This window comes from Schistocerca americana, chromosome X (assembly GCF_021461395.2).
Source record: "Schistocerca americana isolate TAMUIC-IGC-003095 chromosome X, iqSchAmer2.1, whole genome shotgun sequence".
Taxonomy (NCBI): domain Eukaryota; kingdom Metazoa; phylum Arthropoda; class Insecta; order Orthoptera; family Acrididae; genus Schistocerca; species Schistocerca americana.
In genome coordinates this window covers 801,985,893-802,002,659 of record NC_060130.1, presented here as the reverse complement: position 1 = coordinate 802,002,659, position 16,767 = coordinate 801,985,893, and the positions used below count along the sequence as shown (strand labels likewise).

The 16,767-nt window shown below is 38.3% G+C and overlaps 1 protein-coding gene across 1 annotated transcript in view; it reads left to right on the top strand.

Moving 5' to 3' along the window:
- LOC124556328 (NACHT and WD repeat domain-containing protein 2) overlaps positions 1–16,767 on the top strand; it is a 314,048-nt gene that overhangs the window by 223,077 nt on the left and 74,204 nt on the right. The window contains exon 20 of the mRNA XM_047130299.1: positions 13,814–13,925. Within this exon, the coding sequence (XP_046986255.1) occupies positions 13,814–13,925 (112 nt within the window). The remainder of the gene's footprint in view (positions 1–13,813; positions 13,926–16,767) is intronic.

Here is a 16,767-nt window from a genome sequence, read left to right as displayed (position 1 = left end):
CAGAAGCATCCACTGTAGACTACTTTGAAATAACAAATAAACAGTAAATAAACAATATATAAATAAATCTACTGTTCTTCCTCTACCTTACTTAGTTGCTATATGTTGAATGAATGACAGTTTATATATTATTCAAAACTAATTGTATATGTAATTTTACACAGAACACTATTAGTTGTCTGTATAATTGAAAGTTAAAACCTGTCTGTGATAAGCATTAGTTTTAAGCAGAATTATGTCCATAAGTCCAAATATTCCAATCAATTACAGTATGTAAAGGTTAAATGCCATACAATCACTGGGCTGGTATATTCATGTTGCTGATTATAGCTTGAAGTGGCTGAAGTAGAGGGTTTCATAGGCTAATCCTAAAGCCTATGAGGTACCACTTTGACTGTACATCAAACTCAAGGATAAAAAGTAACTTGGAATGAGCACACAACTCACTGAGGATAGTAGGCAAACACCTCCCTACTACTATAATTTCATCTTGTTGTGGAGAGTAATGAACTACTTATTCTTTTTATTTTGATATTCATCTCACACATCTGTAGTTAATTTTGTTTATTAATTAAGAGTTCTTAGGACTTCATTATGAGGCACATCTGGTGACCGCTTATGTACTGTACAACGACAAGTTTGGCTCCACCTTGACTAGAAAATCAACTAAGGTGCTAGATTTATCATTAATTTTATTTGGCTGCTTAGCAGAACATATGTAAAAAGCCAAATATATTTGTTTTCACTGTTTATTATTCATGAACAGAATGTGAAAGTCAATCAGTAATATTGACATATTTATTGTTGAATGTTCCAGCGTGTTTAAGATAGACATATGTACAGCTAACTGTTCTGACCATCATACAGAAAACAATGAATATGTTATTACACAGAATACAGAAACACTGGGCTTTCAGAAAATTTATATGAGACTCACTGGATTCTGAAACTACTTGTCTACCTCACTGCCATACTGATTTAAAATCTTATAAAAATGCTGAAAAAAATTTTGTGTACAGGAACTTTTGTTTTACTCATTTTTTTACCAAGCTGTTATAAAAATCACTGTCAGTTTTTTATTTCTTCATCACTTGCAAATCCAATTAGAATGAGAAAACCATGCACTTCAGGGAAAAGGTGATGATAAATCAACATAGGTCCAGGTTATTAACAAGGTATTAATTATTTTCAAAGAAAATGAAGCAACTACTATTGAGTCATTGCATCCAAGCATGGACAATCATTATGATGAATTAGGACATGTTCAGTATATGGAAAATCTAATTTATTGAATAACATATCTCAATCAATAACAGCAGAAACAGCTGGATTATTAGTTACTGTCTCTTGTGATCACATAATGTCAACCAAACAGACAACCTTTCAGTGCCAAAACATCACCACCATCACTCTTGAAGTGCCCAATTTGCTGGTTGTGACAAAGACTGACTATGATGCCATTCTCTAGATTAGCATTTGTATTTTGCCATTTTGTGTTATGACAAGAACTCATAATCAGTTATAATGTGATCACAAAACTAACCACCATTCTTCTCATTGCAACTGATGAATTAAAAGGCATTTCTCTATTTATTATTATTACATGTATTAATTTGAGGAACTCACATAGCAATCAGATTCTGAAATATACATGAATGATAATTTCACAAATAAGAATTCGAAATTTTATACATAAAGGTGTGTAAAATAGTCCAGGGGATATATTCCAGATATATTTTGTTAACAACTATTTTGGGTGAAGTTGTCTACAAAATATTCCAGTTAATAATCAGCCCTTAATGTTTTGTCAGTAGTTGTGTTCTTTTAATGCATTGAACACCATGTGCTATGTACTGTAGCATAGACAGTTGGCCTTGTGGCAACCACTGGTCCATTTCCTGTACTTGTAGGCCATATTGCCACATATCTCCATCTATGTCTGAATGTAAACATGACACTTTTGTGATTACTAGATGAACTAGTGATGAAACACACTGCTCTTGTTTGTATTCTCCCTATTACCTCTATCAACTGTATCTGGGAAAGGTTCTAGACTAATGAGCAATACTCAGGTATCAACAAAATATGGGTTTTGTAAGTTATCTCCTTCATGGGTGGACCACACTTCCTGAGGACTCATCCAGCAGATCTCAGACTAGCGTCTGCCTTTCCAGCAGTTAATTTTGCATGTTGTTGAACTTTTTATGAATACTACCAGTTAATTAATGGGTATAATTGTTTCAAGTGACTGTTCAGCATTCATATAATCAAACACAGGTGGACCTTTCCATGCATTAAAGGTGAATATGGCTTGTCCGTAATTATAACGGGGTGTTAATTTCAGATTTGAAAATTGAGGATGATTCTACTACTTCAAATAGCTCCTCAGTCTCCCTCATTAAGCTGAATAGACTACATTTACAGTTTCCTCACCATGGAAAGTTCCTTGATAGTACTGGGGAGTAAACCTGGGTTCTCAGAGTGCCAGTTATATATACTGGCTATTCAATCAAGGCGTAGCACTTTGTTTCCTAAATGAATGCAAGACACTGCACCTGCTGACCTCTCTTTAGAAAAACATAGTGTAAATATACAAATTACCAGGGTTCTGCAAATTGGAGCAATGGATGGGTGGCATATAACAGATCCATTCATGAAAAATTATTAAATATGGTTTATCTTTGGGGTACCAGTCTTTAACCAGCCAGTTAAATGTAATAATTATAGATTGCCAATAGAGCTAGTCACCTCACTAAAATCTCCCCCAATACTAGTTTTGCCCTTTTAAGTGCAACATTGATGACAGACTTATTTAAATTAAGAGTATAGCTACAAATAAGGTCAAGAAAGCTAATTTGAATGTCTTGGTGTTATTAATAAACTTGCTTGTTTTTCTCTAACGAATGTAACTTTTTATTGCATTGTGTAATGGTGGCAGGAAGAAGATACCTTCTTGCAAGAGAAGTACATCCAATCTTTCCGTTTCTGTTACCAGAGCAGTACCTCAAATCCACAAAAGGGGCCTGGCTCATTCCAGGAAGGCCCATTTCACTCCTCTTTTCTTTGTTTCCTCCACAAGGAGGTCGGTGGCAGTAGCAGCAGCAGAGAAGAACTAGTCAATGTTGGCTGTGATTTCAGTGACTGCCTCTGCACTCATCATGAGTGCCTCCAACACCATAGTGCACATGCTCTCATGGAGAGCCACAGTCCCAGTGGCATACTGCTGTTCAGCCACATCCTTTGTGGCTTGCCCCTGACAAGCTTGATCCATGGACCTTTGGATAGAGGTTGCAGTTGTGTGTCTTATGGTTACTGTATTAGCCCTACCTCTGTATTTTCCTTTGTGCCAAACTCATGGTTGACCTCCTCATTATCCACTTGCTCATATTTTCGAAACAATTTCTAATTAAACGTGTGTGCTGGTGCAAAATCTCTGACCTGGCTGGTCAGTGCCAATGTAGTTGCCGCTGCCAACCAACCACGTGGTAAAATGATGCCAGGGCTGGACTTCAGTTTAGTTGTTTTAATTCGACGTGGTACCATGGTACTATAGGTTTTAATTTTTAATGTTGACTGTGCCATACTCTGGAATGTTATAGTAATTTTATGCTTCTGAAGAAGGCTAGATTATTCTAGCCAAAACCTGGGTAAAGACCAGAAACTTTTCGCAACTGAGGCAGATTTTTCAATGCATTAAGTTTCCTTTACTTGTTTTTTCTCTGACAAATATAACTTTTTACTGTGTTAAATAACACCAGCAGGAAGGAGAGCCCTTAACCCTTACAGGACACCATAAATACGAAATATGCAAAATTACAGAGCATGTACCTCTCGTGCAAGTAGGCAGAGAAGTCCCAATTGCGTATGCAAGGGATAAGCATTGAGTGTGAATTAATCTCATATGCATGGCAGTATCTCCTCAAAAGACTATCCTGTACCTCCCAGCTACCATCATCCAGTTGCCTCCTCACCCAACCTTACTGAAATGAAAATGGGTGATTAATTTACAAAAAATGGTAAAAAATTACATTATTACAACAATATATGCTGTTGTAGAATACAGTGGTATCTTAAATTCCCCAGATCATGATGACAAATATTTTGCTTGTTGTATCTGTGAAAAAGAAATGTTTTGCATGTGCAGCAATGCACAGATCTTTGACTTGTCAGAATAGTAAGTGCACCACAACACTGGACTGGACTATGGGTGTAGTAAATCAGCAATCCTGGAACTTGTTTTTAAGAAGACTTTATTTATCACATACATGCTTGATTTTTCTTATAAGCAAGCAGTAGTAAACTTCCTACCTTTTTCAGTATTTCTGGGATTCTTTCACATTTAGACCTAAGATAGCAAACTGGTAAGATATCAAACCCAAAGTAGTGGGTTTATATCATTTGAGACTGATGGTGTATGTAGTGATATACCCATACAAGTTATGGTGGAAACGTGATTAATTACATACTTCCAATTATAAATTTCTGTTTTTAACAAGTAATAATAATAATAATAATAATAATAATAATAATAATAATAAAGTAATAAAAATAAAAGAATACTAAGACAGAAAGTGAGAAGTCCTATACAGGAAGTGACAAAAAGATCTGACAGTTTTAAAGTACAAATAACACAAATGTTAAGAGTGATAAAAAATGTTTTATTGGTTATTGCAGAATGGTGTTAATGGGTATTAAAGAAAATAACATTGGAACACTCCATTTCATCAGTTTAAGATTTGAAGATGACGTCCTTCAAATGGCGCCCTTCTGTGTCGAAGCACTTTCCCAGTCCCACACCAAAACTGTCGAACACCTTCCCTAACATTGCAGGAGACAGGTCGGCAATTTCTTGAGTTATAGCTACCTTAAATTTGCCCATTGTGTGGGGCTTGTTTGTGTAGATTCTTGATTTCAAGAAACTCCACAAGAGAAAAATAAAAAACGCTTAGACCAGGAGAGCATACTGGCCATGCAATATACTCGAAATGCGAGATTACTCAGCCACAAAACTTACTTTTAAAAAAGTCTATCACCTGATTGGCTGTATGGGCAGTTACCCCATCCTGCTGGAACCACATACTACTGTGCACTAAGTGTTTTCTCTGAAGTTCAGGGATCAGGAAGTTTTGTAACATCAACAGATAACATTGCAACATTTTTTTGCAAATTGACCATAACAGTTTGACCACCCTCTTCAAAGAAGTATGGCCCAATGACACACATTTTTGTTACACCACACCACACAGTGACCCTAGGACTACGCACAGGAGATTCATACAGTGCTTCAGGATTTGTAGCTGACCAGTAACGAAAGTTCTGTTTGCTTACATAATGGTGCAGATGAAAATGCACCTTGTCGCTCATCATGAAAATTTTTTCATCTGTCATCAAATCAGTCATTTGCTCTGAAAATACTTTTCGCTTTGCATAGTCATTTGGCTGTAACTGCTGAACAATAGCCATTTTGTATGGATAGAAATGCAGATCGAACCACAAAATTCATCTTACTGAGTGGTCAGGAGCTTGTTTACAGGTCGGCCATTAAGGACTGGCTTCCACAACTTCTCCTACTCTATTGATATTCTCTGGCTGACCTTGGATGGCCTGTCAACTTCTGTTTCAGTGCTGGACTGGTAGCTCTGAAGTTACTCACCCACAGCATCATTGTGTTGCATGTCGGAACTTTTCTTTGTGGACCTAAATTAAATGCCTATGGAACTGCCACTGCACAGCAATACAGGAATCGCCACTTTTAAAAAACACCTTGAAAACAAACGCACGATGCTCAACCAACCACTGCTCCATGGCTACTAAAAATGTCCATGTGTAGGCTCTGAAACATGGCCACCAACCTCCACCACCTACTTACTCAACTGTGTGGTGGCAAAAACTGTCAGATAATTTTGCCACTCCCTGTATAATGGGAAGATATTCAGTTAAACACTCAAGAAGAAAACAAAAAGTAAGGATCAGAGTAATGAGATTTGTTGTATCATGCAAATAATATCTGACATTATCACCATCATAACTGGTGTCCTGTGTTCAGTGAAGTGTCCATCATGGGGACACAGGGAAAACAATGATCAAGTTGCAGACAAGTTTATTGACAGCAAAAATACATCTGTTTCAACAGTAAGAACAAAAGGCACAAAATATGTCTTATTTGGTACTGGTTCAGCGGCTTGACCGAGCTGCTATCTATAAAGTCACATGACTGTTTTCTAGTATATTGTAACAGCACTAAGAGCATCATAGGAAACTACACTTGCTGGGAAATAATCCAAGTTCTGAGCATGTTATCCTGATTAGGCCCAACTAAGGCACCGAAAACTCTATCCTAATTGCAGCCTAAGTCCACAGAGGAAACAATGATGAAAGATGAGAACAGTGGCATTGGCCCTAAAATGGGATTTGAGAGCATCCTGAGACAATGAGGTCAGTATAACCCACCTGGAGGCCAGGAGAGGCACTTGAAGCTGGAAGAACTGGCTCATGTAGTCCATGCACTGATCTTTATAGCTGCTGGAGGTGGAATATTTGTGATACTATTTCCTTCTCATGCATTGTGGGGATGCAAATAGGTCTGTTGGAAGTGATGGGCCCTGCCAGTACTTGTACCACTACCTAGTGTCTGGTCATGACTGCAACATGGAGATCTCATGATGCTGAGGCATGTAGACGATGTGTAGACTGCCATATGCTCGAAGCGGCCTAGGTACGCAAGGGATTGATACTTACTTTTCCGTAGATCTCTGATACAGCAGTCAGTATCTTAGAACCTGTAAAAATCTATGAAATAAAGATATTCTTGAACATATTCTCAGTTCGAGTATAACAAATTTCCTTTGAGACAGAAAAGCTTCTGTCCACAAATCAGCATGGGTTTAGAAAGACTCACTGAAGCGAAACACAACTTGCTCTTTTCTCACATGATATCCTGTGAACTATGGATGAAAGGGAACAGGCAGGTTCCACATTCCTAGATTTCCGAAAAGCAATTGACATGATGCCCCACTGAAGACTGCTAAAGAAGATACAAATATATGGAATAGGTTCCCAGATATGTAAGTGGCTTGAAGACTTCTTAAGTAATAGGACCCAGTACACTGTCCTTGAAGACAAGTGTTCATCAGAGACAAGGGTATCATCAGTAGTGCCACAGGGAAGTGTGGCAGGATTGCTATTATTCTCTGTGTACATAAATAATCTCATGGACAGGATGAGGAGGGGTCGTTTGCTGATGATGCAATGGTGTGCAGGAAGGTGGCATCATTAAGTGACTGTTGGAGGGTACAAGATGACTTAGAAAAATTTTATAGGTGGTGTAATGAATGGCAGATAGGTCTAAATGTAGAAAAATGAAAGTTTATGCAGATGAGTAGGAAAACCAATCCCTTAATGTTTGAATACAGCATTAGTAATGTGCTGCTGGACACAGTCAGGCTGATTAAATATCTAGACATAAAGTTGCAAAGCGATATGAAATGGAATGAGCATGTAAGGATTGTAGTGACTCATCTGTAAAGGAGACTGCATAGAGAAAACTAGTGTGACCCATTCTGGATTACTGCTCAAATGTCTGGGATCTCCACTAGTTCAGATTAAAGGAAGACATTGGAGCAACTCAAAGGCAGGCTGCTAGATTTGTTGCCAGTATTTTCGATCACCAGGCAAGTATTACAGAAGTGCTTCAGGAACTCAAATGGGAATCCATGGAGGGCAAGCAATGTTATTTTCAAAGAATGCTGTTGAAAAAATTTAGAGAACTGGCATCTGAAGCTGACTGCAGAACGATCCTACTGCTACCAACTTACATTTTGAGAGAATTTAGGGCTCATTTGGAGGCATATAGATACTCATTTTTCCCTTGCTCTGTTTGAGTGTGGAAAAGGAAGGGAAATGACAAGTAGTGGAACAACATACCCTTCACCATGTGCTGTAGTGTGGCTTGTGGAGTGTGTATCTAGCTGTAAATGTAGATCATCTCAAATTTCAGCTTGTAAGAAACTTAGTAAAATAAGGAAGACTGTATTGTATAGAACAGCACAAACTTCATAGAAAATGCTTAAAAACCAAATAAATAACTTGATTTACTCCTCATAATGCCAGATGCTGTTGGTGTAAATTTTGTTTAACACCAAACAACTGCAGAGATTTTTTTTGAAAAATAAAGAAATTTTAATAAAAAGTATAATAATTATAATTGTTGGAGTGGGAGAAGATTTCACAATTTTGGAAAAAAAAAATTTGAAGATTCTCATCCATCACTGAAATGATGGGAAACCCATGTGCTGTCATCAAAAGTTATAAGTAATTTTGCAACATTGAAAATACCAATTCATTGGGGATGTCATATATTTCTTCAGTAAAGTCAGTTGAAACTGCCTTATACCCATAAGACATCACAACATACCAAGTAGTATAACATATTTCTGTCATGTTGGGATGTTGTAACTGAGTATTATGATCAATTCAGCCCAAACATTTATGGTAGCAGAAGCGGTATTACCTACTATGTTTCTATATAAGGTGGCACTTACATGCTTGTAATATCTAATTATATGCTTCCTTGACAGGGCAGAACTACAACAGAAATATGGCAACACAATAAGTAATAATCAATAACATTTATTAATAGTGATGATATACAATTGTATTAATGTTAATAACACTTTGGTGCATGGCATTTAATGTCATACGGCACTGATTTGTGCTTGCATTCTTTAAGTTGCCATCACCCATCACAAACCATGAGTGGTTTTAAAACCCTTGTGCACAGGGCACATACGGTGTTGGATGCAGAGAATTTGCCTATGGAACTTGCACAGTTAAGGACGATGTTCAGAGACAATGGATACTCGACCCAGAAAATTGACAGGGCTTTCTCAACTAAAGCCAGGAACCGGGAAGTGGATAAAGAGGAGAACGTGCCAACCAAATCTCTATCTTTTCTTCCCTTTGTTGGAAATATCCCCTTCACAATAGTGAAGATTCTTAATAATTTTCACATGAAAGTTGTTTTTCGTCCACCTTCTAAGATTTCGGATCTGCTGGGATTGGTGAAGGATGATTTGCTGCTGCAGAAGGCAGGAATTTATAAAATACCGTGTCAGTGTGGTATGGCCTATATAGGACAGACAACAAGTACAGTGGAAGAGCGTTGTACGGCACATCAGCATTGCATTCGCCTACTTCAACCCAGTAAGTCTGCAGTTGTGGAACATTGTATTTCCAATGGACATTCAATGGAGTATGACAGAAGTTCGATTTTGGCCACAGCAACAACATTTTGGGAATCCATTATCAAAGAATCTGTTGAAATATGCATTGCAGAAAATCTAACAAACCGTGACAATGGTTACCAACTAAATAACGTGTGGATTCCCGTCATCTCCGAAGTTTGTTCGAGACGAAGATGCCAGAAGACTTTGATAGCTGTAGCCAGCAACAGTACCAATGGCAGCTGAGTCTTGCAGTTGCACCAGTGAGGGCGCTGCCACTGGGCAGTGTGGTCCTACTGTCTCTGCAACTTCAACACATGCATGGCAGTACCATCAGCACACTATATAAGATAGAGTGGAGAACATCTTTGTCAATCCTCGTGTGGCTCACCTGAAGATGGCTGGCAGTTGTCCAGCCAAAATATCATGGAATGAAGTTTAGGACAACTGGTTGCAATCCCAAAATCTCTTTGAACAGTCATATAACTAATACAATAAAATCTAAATAGCTTTGCTGTCTCTTGTCAGTCTATGAATTAGTCACTATAACAAAGTATTATGCAGACACTCATAGTTAACTGTTGCTATTACTCCATAAACAGTGATTGATAAACCAGAACTGTAGTCTTCTGAATGGAACTGTTCAAACTGTATATCTGCTGCTACAGCAGGAACTGGTAGAACCATTAGAACTGTGTTAGTGTCAGCAGCACGTCGTTTTTTTGTGCTTGTTGGTGGAAGGGTCTCCCTCCATGCTCATTCTTGGTGGAAGTGGAGTAGTCCACTGTTGACAATGCTCTCTCTGACATTTTACAACATGTGTAGCAAGTGGTGTGGCTGTGTGGTGGTGGCCTCTCATGGAATTGCTGTGTATGTCTTGAGCTATATACACATCCCTCCCCTGGAGAGGGGGGTGGGTGCTGATGAAGCTGGCTGGCTCCATAAGTATCCTGCTTCCTCGGTCCCCAACATATGTATTTGGTGGGTGCACACATGTTACTCCCCCTGACATTCAACCACGGCACCATGGGAAATGGGAAATCCACAAAAAACTATGGTGAGGGGGCAGATGGTCAAGATTTTGTCATTTTGATGATCATAGAGTGGTCTGAGGTGTGAGGCATGATTTCCATTTTCATAGATTCATCGCTAGATCCCACTGCTGGTGTCACTGGAGGAGAGGGGGTTAGGCTGGTGGCTGCATCAGAAAGTTCCTCAGACAGCTGGCTCCACAGAGGTCTTCTAATCATATAAAACAAAACAGCCTAGGAGCTGTGCATATATGTATATGGGCACAGTGTGGCCCGATTTGATTTTTATGATGCACTGTGACTCCATGTGAACATCTAACTTTAATCATTACATTACCAAGCTGCTCTATGACTGTGCCTGGTACCCATGTCTTTTTCCTAAATTTGTACATTGTAATGAGTACCAGATGATTCAGTTTAAAAAATGTTTGTTTTGGCTGTTTTCAAAGCTCAGCTGGTGGATCCATAAGTAGCTTTAAAATGGACAGTAATGTGCAATGTAGTCTTCCATGTAGTTTCTCAGCTGTAGATTGCGCATCATGTGCAGTGGCTCTTTACTGAGAGAGAGAGAGAGATCAATAATGCTTTGTCTTTATTATAGCATTGAACCAGCTTTGTCATGTGCAACCTGAATCTTCATACGAATATTTCATTGGGAGCATTGGCCTCAGGCTGAAATGGCACAGTCTTGAAGTGTGAAATGGCATTGGTTTCACCAAATAGTTTAAATATCTGAGAAGAAAATTGAGTGACACTGTCAGTGACAATAGATTTCAGCAATCTTTTAATAGAGAAGGCCTTTGGGAAAAACTGAATAATCTTTGGGGAAGATATCTTGTGAATTATGAATTGTTATTTATTTGCCTCATAATGTACATAATCTAAATCATTTGATTCAGGTACAGGAGACATGTCAAGTTGTGGTAAAATTTCACCACAAACAAAGAACAGCAGATGTTAAAGACAGCAGCATAATAATAATACAATTTCATTATACATACATACAATAGAATCTAATACTTAATTACCCCTTGCTCAACCTCTATGAATTCTTTTATTGAATAGTAGCATTTCTCCCACAGATTCTGCTATAGACTCATTTTTAAATTTCTGGCTTCATACTAAATATGTTTTTGACCATTAACTTGTTATATATTGTCATCCTCATATACTGGGGAGTCCATGTATATAATTTCAACTGGTGTGTGGGTAGCATGAAATTATTTTTATTTCTTGTGTTATATGCATTGGTAAAAGGATTCTCCTGAAATAATTTTGTCTGGGTTTACTGGGTCTCGCCACACTGGTTGCTTGGCTGTGCTGGTCGTTGATGCATTACGAACATGTCAGTGTCCTCATACTGTATTGCTTCATCAGATACATGCATTTGTTTATATGCCCACATTAATGGCAGAGTCTTGCAGAGATGGTTTTCTTAGACTAAGCAGGCCCTTCCAACATATCTTTAATGGAAGATCAGGTGAGAGTCACAGGCTCACAGGTAGGTGATAATTTCTGTAGGAGCTGAAATACAGATGAGCCTGCATAAATGAGTAAAAATGATTTGTGTTCCAAATCAGCTGATGTACGATGTGTGATGAAATACTGCTCTAGATATTGTACATAATTGTTTCTTACTGTATGCTGGAAAGGTTGGTGACAGCATCTTCAGTTATAGTAGTTATTTTCAGCCTTAATCTGCGCTTTCTTCAAATCTGGTCAAGTGCACCACGATGAGCTCCCAGGTTGATGACAATTCTTGTAGAAACTGGGGCACTGTAGGACTGTCAGTTCCAGTTTGGTTATTGTTAGAACTTCAAGTTTAACACATATATTTCAGAACGACACAACAACACATATAAGTCACAGAGTAAGTTGACAAGTAAGACATGTGTACACGTTAGCATTCGAATGAGCACTGAGTCCCAGTCTAGCGGCCGCTGCTCGGCTGGCTGCTTAGGTGGCGCAGTTGCTGCATGGCTGGCAGACAGCGCTGCACGTAGAAGATGCGCGTAATTGCGCGGTGGCACTTTGAATGATCGGCGAGTCACAACAGTTATATCTGAAAAATGTGCTCAGAACAGTTTACAAAATTCTCAAAAATCTTCCTTGAAAGGAAATGGATTAGCAGTCCTAGAGTCTAATGTGCACAGATAATTCTAAGCCATGCACTGTTGCCACAAAAATCAAAGACATACATTCCCTCTGAAATAATTGAAAATAAAAAAGCCTCCTTAGTTCTGTAATCTTGTCTCCAGTATTGGTTCTTTTACTCATCACCCTTGTTGACAGGAATAAATCTGTAAGTTTGCACCTCCTCAATGTCAGTGTTGGAAACTGGCAAAAACATCATCAATCTTGACTTTACCTCATTGCCAGTGTTAGATACCAGTCCAAATAATAATTAATAACATTTATTTATAGTGATGATACTCAATTGTACTTAACTTTGGTAACAGTTTGATGCATGCCACTTGATGTCCTGTGTGTAATACAATGAAATCTAAATAACTTTGTTGTCTCTTGGCCGTCTATGTTTTCATCATTATGACTGAAAGTCGTACACTGACACTCATAGTTAACTGTTCCGATTGCTGCAGAAATAGTGACTGCTAACTAGGAACTGTTGTCTTCTGAATGGAACTGTGTAACTACTGGCTCTAGTAGAACTTCAGGAATTGTAGGAGCTGCGGGAACTGTGTAAGTGTTGGTAGCATGTTGTCTTTTGAGCATGTTCGCAGGAAGATCTTCTTGCATGTTCATACTTAGCAGAACCAAAGCAGTCCACCATTGACAGCACTGTCTCCAGCATCTAGCAACACTGTTTCTGGATGAATATTATGTGCTGATGGATGTGTGGTGGAAGCAAAAAAAGGTAGTCCTGGTTAGTGAGCACCGTCTGGAGACAGATGCTTGGAACTGAGAAGGCACCTGGTTAGTGACTGTCTGTGTGCTGGCAGCCTTTTGTGGTATTGCTGTATACCTCTTAAGTTATGTATACAGCATATACAATCCAGCAGTTAGATTTTGGGGTTAAATTTCAAATGTGCCTTTCATCTTATTTAGTAGAGTGACATGTGCTACTGTAAGATCAGAGAGGTACATAGTGTTTATATTCACTCTAAGATGCGATGTGTCATAATGTGGGTGCTATGACAAGTGAGTGTCTGATGTACTAATAAATTGAATATTATGAAATGTAAAAAATGATCATGTTCCATTATCTGCACTTTATCTTGATTAATGGTAGACTATGTGGTTATAAAGGCTCAAAAAGTGTTATTAACCCTCCAGGGTCATTGTGTTACCTGTGGCTGCTGCTATTACTCCTCATGTCCTCCTTTTTATTAATATCAATAAAATTAGAGTTAGTTATGTGCTAATATGCCCTAATTACATGTCCCAGGGAATTTAAATAAGACCTTGCTTTCTTTATGGTTTTATCACCTGTTCACTTTAGAATGTTAGAGGAAGCTGAAATATGGAAAAATGTTCATAATTTTTCCTTTTTTCCTGTAATTGCAGATCTTGAAAATGAAACTTGATTTTTAACTGTTTTAGTGCAATGGTACTTACAGAAGACAAACAAAAAGTTTACTGCTGCGCAAACAGTGATCACTACCAGGTCATGCAGTTCATATTTGACAAAGAAGCTATGGAATGGATTCAGGAAGTAAGTAATCATGAAGACCTGATGCTTATTTATGTAGCTACTGCTGTAATAATCTTACCATAAATTATCCTGGAGTTTACTAAAAGTGATAAGACTCTGAAATTAACATGTGAATTGATCTACACATCTTGATCTGATTAAAATGTTTGAGAAACATAATTATGTCAACTACTTTATCAGTTGGTCAGTTGTTTGTTGTAGAAATAATTTGTTGTGATTTATAATTGAATTACAGAATATCTGCTCCTCTCCCCCCCCCCCCCCCCCCCCCCCTCTTTCTCTCTCTCTCTCTCTCTCTCTCTCTCTCTCTCTCTCTCTCTCTCTCTCTCTCTCTCTCTCTCTCTGTCACACACACACACACACACACACACACACACACACACACACACACACACAGAGAGAGAGAGACCAAGACTGCATTAAAAAAAAAAAAAGTATGAACAAACTTTACTGCGGTATGTGCAGACATAGGAGAACATTTAGGAGCATATGGACTCTAATAATACTGACTTGCTATTGTCGGACAGTCCAAGGTTCTTGTATATTCTATATGTAGGAGGTTTTTTTTTTCTTTCTGTTAGTGAACAATTTCAATCCATTCTTTCACCAGATCTAAATTTTGAATTAATTCGTATCTTCCTTCATATCAGCATTTCATGTCTTCAGTTGATGGCTTCTGTGACTTGAGCTACTTGCACTTTGTCAACCTCATTACTCCTTAATACACATGAATTCAGTCTTCTAATTATAATGAACATGGATCTCCCCTTCTCCATTGCTGTATAATTCCTGAATGAAATTAATTAGACTTCGATTTTAAAACTTGGGCATTTGTGCGAAATCTTAGTACTGCACAGAAAATGTTTGCATTGTGCAAACTCTTATTCTGAAAATGTTGGTCATGCAAAACCTAACTCATTGTTTTCTTCCATGACATCTGGAAAGCTACAGATCAAGGTAATCAGATGGATGTAGTATTTATTGATGTCCAAAAGCACTTGGCTCAGCACCATGCCAAAGCTTATTATCAAAAGTACAATCATATGGGGTATACACTGAGGTGACAAAAGTCAAGCAATAGCTAAAAGTACATACACAAATGGTGGTAGTATCACATAGACAAGGTATAAAAGGGCAGTACATTGGCGGAGCTGTATTCAAGTGATTCGTGTGAAAAGGTTCCTGACGTGATTGTCGCCACATGATGGGAATTAACATACTTTGAACATGCAATGGTAGTTGGAGCTAGATACATGGGGCATTCCATTTCTGAAATAGTTAGGGAATTCAATATTCTAAGGTCCGCAGTGTTAAGAGTGTGCTGAGAATACCAGATTTCAGACCTTACCTCTCACCCTGCGTAACTTAGTGACCAACAGCCTTCACTTAACAATCGAGAGCAGCGGTGATTGCATAAAGTTGTCAGTGTTAACAAATGAGCAACACTGCCTGAAATAACTGCAGAAATCAATCTGGGATAATATGACAAACATATCCATTAGAACAGTGTGGCGAAATGTAATGTTAATGGGCTTTGAGAGCAGACGACCGACACAAGTGTCTTTGCTAACAAGACAACATTGCCTGCAGCTTCTCTCCTGGTCTCATGATCATATCAGTTGGACCCTAGTCAACTGGAAAACCATGGCCTGTGAGACCCAATTTCGGTTGGTAAGAGCTCATGGTAGTGTTCATGTGTGGTACAAACTTCATGAAGCTGTGGATCCAAGTTGTCAACAGGGCACTGTGCAAGTTGGTGATGACTCCATAATGGTGTGTGTTGTGTTTACATGGAATGAATTGTGTCCTCCGAACTTATCTTTGACAGCAAATGGTTATGTTCAACTAGTTGGAGACCATTTGCAGACATTCATGTACTTTATGTTCACAAACAACAGTGTCATGTCACTATGTTACAATTGCTCGCAACTGGTTTGAAGAACATTCTGGACAGTTTGAGTGAACGATTTGGCCATCCAGATTGCCCAACAAAAATTTATGGGACATAATTGAGAGGTCAGTTTGTACACAACATCCTGCGCTAGCAACCCTTGTACAACTATGAATGGCTATAGAGGCAGCACGGCTCAATTATTTCTGCAGGGGACTTCCAACAACTTGTCGAGTCCACGACATTTTGAGGTGCCGCACTACACCAGACAAAAGGAGATCTGATATGGTATTAGGAGATATCCCATGACTTTTATCACCTCAGTGTAAAGAAAATTTTGTGAGTGAATTGAGGATTTCATGGTAGGGAGGACCTAGCATGTTACCTTGGATGTAGAGTCGTTGACAGATGTAGAAGTAACTTCAGGTATGCCCTAGTGAAGTATGTTGGGACCCTTGCTGTTCATGTTGTACATTAATGACCTAGGTGACAATATTGATAGTGACTTCAGACATTATGCAGGTGCTGTTACCTATATTGAAGTTCTGTCTGGGAAAAAAAAAAAAAAAAAAAAAAAAAATCTGCGCAAATATTCAGTCAGATCTTGATAAGAGTTGAAAGTATTCAAAAGACTGATAATTTCTAATGTTTAGAAATGTAAAATTATTCACTTATCAACACACAACAATGTAGTATACTGTATAATAGTTTGTGGAGATATGAAATGGGATGATCACGTAAGCTCAGTCATAAGTACATCATGTGGTAGACATCAGTTTGTTGGTTGGATATTGGGAAAATGCAACCAGTCTTAAAATGAGATTGCCCACAAAACACTCATGTGACCAATCCTAGAACACTGCTCTAATGATTGGGACCTATATGAAATAGGAGTAACAGGAGATACTGAATGTAGACAAAGGGCAGCAAGAATGGTAACAAGTTGGACTC